General features: G+C 34.9%; 1 protein-coding gene across 5 annotated transcripts in view; it reads right to left on the reverse strand.

The window, feature by feature from the left end:
• The window catches only part of camsap1b (calmodulin regulated spectrin-associated protein 1b), a 48,164-nt gene extending 40,247 nt beyond the window's left edge, over window positions 1-7,917 (reverse strand). For 2 of the 5 annotated variants that reach the window (XM_068221223.2, XM_005168648.6), the window contains exons 1-2: window positions 7,780-7,917; window positions 7,040-7,204 (exon numbers count right to left, since the gene is read on the reverse strand). In XM_068221223.2, the coding sequence (XP_068077324.2) occupies window positions 7,040-7,204; window positions 7,780-7,786 (172 nt within the window). In that variant the 5' untranslated portion in view covers window positions 7,787-7,917. 5 annotated transcript variants of the gene reach the window in all.
• Window positions 7,918-8,393: the final 476 nt, after the last annotated feature.

Consider the following 8,393-nt stretch of genomic DNA (forward strand, 5'->3'; position numbering starts at 1 on the left):
AGGCCAATTACTGGACTGAAACAACTCCACTTGAACCATTTACTAACGGGAAAATCCTGAAAAACACAGGATCCAGAACCGAAGTAAATCTTGTTTTTAATATCATTATTATCCCAATGATAATAGTATAGTAACAAACTGTATTTAGAACATCAATATACAGACAAGCTTGTATCTATGCTGACCCCTTCCAATAATGAAATAACTCCAATATGCATCAAAGAAAGTGAAAAATATATTTTCATAACCCATCACTATTATGCCAAACTGACACACCCAGCAAAAACAGTTGAGTTAATCAAAGATTCAACAGCAGAGAGACAATTCCCTCAGCTGTAAAATGAGGTCAAGAGTCCTACAAGCCACATTTACGTTTCAGCCACCAACAGACGGGGGTGTCTTATTATTATCAGTGAGTCTATGCTTGAATACATCCTTAAATACAATCCCTTTCCACTGTGCCAGCTGTACGAGACAGAATCTACATGGAGCTGCATGATCTAGACAGATCTTGTGTGTAACTTTCGGGTACGACCATAAATCAGCCTAGAAAGAGAAACTAACTTAATATATTTATTCAAAACATGGCAGAAAGGCCCACCTATTTATATTAAGTCTGATTTTGCCCACACACGTTGCTTCACATGTGTAACAGTCATTAGTGACCGATACTAGAGCAGAGGCTAAAAATATTCCTGGAGCTAATATGGCTGCTGGTCATTGCGTTTTCCACAGTGTTAACCCTAAATTTAGAGATTATACATCATCATTATTATTATTGAAACATTGTCAGGCACATGGCCATTTCTATCAGTGCTTATGTGTATAGTTAACATGCACAGAAAGAAATGGAAATACCATAAAGAAATAGGAAAGTTTTACTATTATTAATATAATGTGCACCATGCTAGTGATAATCTTCTCACAAAAAAAATTGTAATATGTCTTCAATTAAATTTGATTTGTTTATTGTCATGTGCACAGTAAGGAAACACGTTTCCCTGTACAATGAAATTCTTACTTTGCCGTCCACAGTGAAGTCATACACATAACATACACATTAGAGCTGCACGATTCTGGCTAAAATGAGAATCATGATTTTTTTTTGCTTAAAATAAAGATCACGATTTTCTCACGATTCTGTAGATGTAAAATAAAGGTATAGTAAAAACAAACATATGGCACAACATCGATAATAATATGTGTAGGTCTACTGGTTTCTATAAATAATTCTATTCTACTAATAATAATTCTGATGTTGAATTATTATGTTTGAGATATATGCTTGCAATCTGTCATATTAGACAAATTTATTCACTGGTAAAATCAGACAATTGCCATTATCAGATTATATTCAACAATATATTGGCTAGAGTACTTATACTAACATTGTAAACATTTATTTTCATGCACAACTGTGGGTTCACTATGAAAGAAAAAAAAAAACATATCAAATGCTTGTCGTAATCATAACTCTAAAATGCGATATGATCATTTGAATGAAGTGCACACTTTCGGTTTCATTCTGACTGCTAAGTGCTTGTTCATACTTCGCGCGCGATTCCCAAACAATCACTCTGTGCCACAAACTGAATATTATTTACAACTGTATTACCTGTTACTCACAACATGTGCAGGCTCTGTTCACTAAAGTAGATACGTGCGTCTATCATTAAGTAGAGAGCGAGCACGTCCTCTCTGTGATAACAACTCTGTTAGCATCTCGCGTCACGTTATGTGTGATTTCCCGATTGCGAAAACATCATATTAAGATAAAAACTACATTTTTAGGTGAATTATACCTTATAAATACAGTATGTAACTCATTCAACATCATTTGGAGGTGTCAATGTCACTGAGCAACGTGTGTGAAATAATTAAAAGACTCGTGCAGCCGCCTTTTCTTCTCTCCTGAACTTGAAAATATGATTGGCAGAATCGTAGAAATGCTGGATTAAGATCGTCTAGGGGGTCGAATCGAGATCGCAATCTTTTAACGATTAATTGTGCAGCTCTAATACACATCATACAGGACATACAAAAAAGTGTTAATATTAGGTCCTGCTGCTACCAACGATTCAATTAAAACTCAACTAGGAGTCCTAAATGACAATCTGCACAATCGCGCCAAAAATCTCGGAGTTATCTTTGATCCACTCTTGCAGTTTGACAAACATGTAAATGCGGTTGTGAAGAGCAGCTTTTTCCAGCTTCGATTTTGTTGGCAAAAGTTAAACAGTTTCTATCTAAAAAAAAAGATTTAGAAATCGTAACCCATGCTTTAACCTCCTCTCGGTTAGACTACTGCAACTCTTTGTACATTGGTCTACCTCAGTCAACACTTTCTCGGCAACAGTTGGTCCAAAATGCAGCCGCCAGATTAATAACAGGAACTAAGAAAAGAGATCATATCTCCCCTGTCCTCGCCTCATTGCACTGGCTACCTATTAAATACAGAGTTGATTTAGAAATCCTTCTTTTCACTAATAAAGCGGTGCACAATTCTGCCCCGGCCTATGTCAGTGAACTTATTAGGCCTTATTAAGCTTGTAGACCGTTAAGATCCTATGACCAGTTTCTTTTTTCTGTCCCTCGGTCTCGCTGCAAATCAAAAGGTGATCGAGCTTTCTGTGTTGCAGCCCCAAGGCTCTGGAACAGTCTCCCTCTGAACATCAGGATTTCTCCTTCATTGGATGCATTCAAATCTAACTTAAAGACTTATTTTTACTCTCTTGCCATTGAGTGACGCATGCATGTTATTTATTATTATTATTATCATTAATATTATTATTATTATTTATTTACTTTATTTTTTAACTTGTATTTTAGTATTAATTTTAAACATATACATTTTCATGTATTTTAATACCAGTTTTTTTTTGTTTGTTTGTTTTATTGTCTAGTATATTTTAATGTAAAGCACTTTGGATCAACTACGGTTGTGTAAAATTGTGCTCTATAAATAAAGTTTGCCTTCCCTTGCCTTACACAAATACATAGACGTGACAGAAGTATAATTATGAAATGCACATATGTAAATATCTATGAATGTAAACAATATATAATAGTGACTGTGAAGTAATGAAAACAGATGTAAACAACGTATAGTGGTTCTTAAAATTGTGCTTATTATGCAAAAAGTGCCTAGTGCAATTGGCTTATGTGCTAACAACAGTATAATGTCTGGAGCAGATTGAGTGCAATTCTATGCATTAATAGTGCAAACTGGGATGGACAATGTAGTGTGCTACTGAGCAGAAAATGAAACTGTTTATGTCCACTGGTTATCTGTTTAAAAGTCTGAAAGCTGATGGAAAAAAAAAAAGTTTTCGAGTCTGGCAATCCTGCATCTCACAGAAGTATTACAATAAGTAATAATGCATTTATGTTTGTAACAAGCAAGCAGCAGCTTTAACGTTAAACTAAACTTCACCAGACCTAAAGTCATGAAGTCTGATACAACAAATCCTCAATTATGGGGGAATTATTCATTTACCAGATCGGGTGCATGAAAACAACATAACAGCGAGCACTTTATATCTGCTGACACAGGGAGTAGGAGGAATTAAGAAAACCCTTCCTGTCCATCCACAACATTTCAATTGTGCAAGCACTGCAAATGAGACAAATGCTTTTGATCCTGACTGTCAAACAGCACAACAGGGGACTCAGACTGATGCCCTGCCAGCCAAAACATCCACACTCACTCATGTATCCCACAGACTGCTATTTTTGGGCATTTACATCAAGTGGATAAAAAAAAGGAGTTGATCACTCCTCTTAGACATTTCAATTGTAGACCATATACAAATTCTGTAGAAATTAATTCTAGAATTCAGCAAAAAATTTCAGCAATGAGTAAACTGTGGAAACAGTAAAAAGATATATATAAGCTATTGTATGAAACCCAATTTCATAACATTGCACACATTTTGGGTAAAGTTGTGCTGTTCACCTACCTAATCAAATCGCAATGTGGACTGAATGTGTGTGAATGGCGTTGACTAAATATACTCAAGCATGTGTGTGATGTTTGTGGTGTTTCCAGCATCTGCTCTCACTATTTGAGGAGATTATTGAGAAAATCATCTACAGAGCTGCCCCGAGAGTCACTTCTTGAGCATTTTACTCTTTCATTTGAGACATTCTTTGAGTATGTCATGTACATGTACGCCAAGCATGTCAAAATAAAGGTTTGGTTGAACTTGAAGATATATTGACAGAATTTAAATTACATTGGAATGTACTAGGGATGCTCCGATCTAGAGTTTTTCAGCCGATACCAAGAACCAATTTTAATGCTTCAAGCTTAATAATGCATAAAGCTCATTTTCCCTCCAAGTATGATACTAAAGTGGAGATCTTTCCTTCCCTAAGAGAATAAAGTAAAGATGTTGCATATTATTTCTTAAACACGTCCCTTATAACCATTTAGTGTGGACATGTCATGATCAAAAGCAGCTTTGCAGAAAATAATTGATAAACAGATACAAAAAATTGGTAAGAAAAATGACTAACAAATCGCTTTGGAAACACTGCAAATGCTAGAAGAAGAATTCAGCACGTCTTAAAAACGATTGGAGCGCATATTTGATGCATAAGAAATTAAAATACCCACCTATAAATCTATTACTTCTTTTTTAAAAGGGAATAGGTCTATAAACTACTGTTTATTACAATAAGTTATATTATTAAACATGAGATATTTATATTTATATATATATTTTTTTTTTTTTTCCAAAATTGTTCCAGCCAGGTTTTATGAACCTGATTTTGATGAAGTTTTTGCAAACTTGTTGAAAACAGAACTTTCAGTTCTGATAAGTAAAAAGATTTCAGTTCTTATAAATCCTCGGTTTGTAAACTCGTAAACAAACACCTGCGATCGGTTTATAAGATTAGCCAGATTAGCGAGTATCGATTGAGTCATGAAACGTGATTATCGGCCAATTCCGATCTCTGGCCGATCGATCAGAGCATCCCTAAAATGTACTAATCGAAGTAATTAAGAAAATCAATTATAATAAAATAGTAATTATTTATTTACTTATTTATTTAATAACTAAACAATTGTTCTTTCATTTTCAACAGCTATAAATCAGACAGAAAATAACTTGCTTCATAATTTCCTTAATTATTTCTAGTGTTGAATCTCAATAAACCATTGTTAAAACTAGAGCAAGACATGGTTCGGGAGTACGACTTTAAAACCAAAGGTTCTCAAATCATTGAGGTAAAGTTGTTTTTATATTTGCATATTCAGACTTTCTCATTAATAATACAATCTCAAAAAAGTTTTCATTGCAAATTCTAAACAGTGAAATCATATAAGCAGCCAACAACCACCAAAGTACAACCTTGTTCAGTCAACTGCATAGAGCTAATGTTGTTTTTTAAGTCATACTTAAATGTGATTTCAGTCTGAATATTCAAAGTACCATGGTACTTTGCTGTCCCAGACTTCCAGTACTTGCAGCAATTGAATGTGTGGGGAGTAAATAAACATGGCTCCCTCCTGCGTTCGATACCTAACTGAGGTAAAACCATACTTGACGTCACTTTACTAATAATACGCATCCTGTTATTAAAAAGGGACCAACATGTTGATTGCTAAAATGAACTACAAAGAAAAAAAAATTCAAAACAGACAAAAATATAAAACAGGTTTACAAATATTAATCTAGTTTATCTAGTATTTTGTAATAGACTCAAAAATGGTATTAATAACTCTACAAGATAATAGTACCAAAAAAAATTAATTATATTCTTATTTAAAGAAAAAGTTTAATATTAAATAACAAAAAAATTTTGTTTATTTATTGCCAAATCAGCAACCTATATCTATTCTAAATTTAAAAAATAAATAATAAATATAAAGAACTAGTGTGTCTTCACTCAACCCAGATAATTGCCAAAGGTACAATGCCACTATAGTGATCTTTTGAAACACCTTTAAGCACTAAACCTTAATTCCATTGAGGTAAAGTTGGTTTTATATACAAGCACATTCATTCGTTTTTCAACAGTGACAACTTGTGACACACTGCTTTGAATATTCGAACTGAAATGACATGCAAGCATGACTTCAAAACAACATTAGCACTATTTAATTGCTTGTCAACACATTTGTACTCTGATAGTCATTGGCTGCTAATATGATTTCCCTGTTTAGAATTAGCTCAGAATTCTGTTCTGAAACTATATTATTAAGGAGAAAGTGCAAATGTGCGAATATAAAACCAACTTTGCTCCAGTCTTAATTCCTTGGTACACAACTTGCACTATTATGTACAGTGTTATGCATTAAAGTATCACTGTATAATAGCAATACAACAGACTGAGGTAAAGTTGGTTTTATATTTGCACATTTGTTAAGTGATAACTTGTGATACACTCCCTACATTGTTTACCATGGTACTTTAAATATTTGGACTGAAATCACATGCAAGTTATGACTTCACAGGTAATTTAATAGTGCTAATGTTGTCTTAAAGACTGTTGTACTTTGATAGTTACTGGCTGCTAATATGCTTTCACTCTTTAGAATTAGCAAAAAAATACTGTTCTTAAGTTATTTTACTAAGGAGAAAGCCCAAATGTGTGAATTTAAACCAACTTTACCTCAATCTTAATTCCTTATTAAACAACTATCAGTATTATATACAGCATCATCCATAAAAGTACCACTGTGTAACTTAATAGCAATACAACAGTTTCTGCTGTAGGAGCATGGTATCCTAGTAACGCTAGCACTGTGCAAAAACAACAACACATGTGTTCAAGCATGTAAAATACACGTCTTCAAGCATGTGAAACTGAAATACCTTCTCTTTTTTTGGACATTCACTACCACTACAACAACAACAACATGATGATGACCACTCAGTACCATGGTAGAGTGAAGGTATCAGGTGGCAAACCCACAGCGAGCAGCTCTGCCAGAGCTAAAACTGTCTTTGATTACACATCACAAAGAGTTAATAAAAGGATCTGTACCTCAATCCTGTTTTCATTCATAAACACAAGCAAATCAACTCACCGATACCGAAGGCTTTGGCGAACAGCCACCGCAGATTAGCCGCTATTTTGGCTCGGGCTGAATCATACATTTCCAGCGGCACGATCTCCAGCGCCTCGCCCGCCGCCTCCATCTTTCTGCGGGCGCTGTCAGCACCCAGCTCCGCGTCCATCCCGAGACCACCGTCTGCAATCACACAAGGACAAAACACCATCAAACAATCTTAAAGACTCTTTAATGTGGGCATGCGGCGATTTATAACCGTCATGCCATGCATTGGAAGCGGTAACTCATTTCTTTAGCGTCTATGCTAACTAAGGTTAGCCCACGAGTGTGTATTTTATTCCAAGACTAGTAACTTATACACTTATATTTGTAATAAAATTAGACACTAACAACATGTATATTTATTACAAACAGCTACCAGAGAAAACAATCCTAACCGCCCGTTCCCTGACAAAACAAGATAAGCTAGTCTGTGATTAGTTTATATGCAAAGTAACTAGCTAGCCATCGCCCAGGTAGCTAATAAACAGCCAAATGCTGTATTGAAATGTTGAAACACTCACATGTAAAGGTAGATTTCACCATGTGTGAGGGCTGCTGTATTGACCGTAAACTGGTTTGCATGTTTTGACTGAAACAGTTAGAATCGGCTAACAGCTAAAGCTGCTTAATGAGAGGTGGACTAGCAAACCGCAGCTAAACAACAGCCCAATTGTCGGCAATTAAAGAAAACAGGCGCTTTTACAGCAACGTACCTTCCATGTAATGATTTATCAACAATCCACTCTGTCAAATCTGTGGGTGGGAGATGAGAGAAAGGGGTAAAAGGCTCCGAGGGGAATCATGAGGCCACGTTTAGTCCGATCAGATACGAGTGTCGGTGGATGAATGACAAACCCCAGTGAGTGTGGATTCAGAACAGCCTTCAGTATACAGCACACTTCAAAATAACACACTGACTAACACTGTACTGTTTTAAACGCTTATTGTTCACGGTTTGCTGTTGTGGGTGAAATGTATGTAGAAATTTGTTATTAGGCCCTGTGGATTTTGTTGAGAGAAGTATACACCTGCTTTGTTTTGGGGGTTTTGTCATTGCAGTTCTGTTTTACTTGTGTTTTTTTTTAAAGATAATTAGAAAAAGCCTACTTAAAGGATGGTCTATGGAGGACGAAACCTGCAAAAACAATAAATAAATATGCAAATAAATAAATAAATGAATAAATAAATACACAAATTCCTGTATAAATTAATAAATAGATAAATATGCAAATAAACTAATAAATGAATAAACATACAAAGTCCTGCATAAATAAAACAATAAATATTCAAACAAATAAATAAATGTATATATAGATACACAAATCCC

The sequence above is a fragment of the Danio rerio genome, chromosome 5 (genome assembly GCF_049306965.1).
Source record: "Danio rerio strain Tuebingen ecotype United States chromosome 5, GRCz12tu, whole genome shotgun sequence".
NCBI classification, from domain to species: Eukaryota; Metazoa; Chordata; class Actinopteri; order Cypriniformes; family Danionidae; genus Danio; species Danio rerio.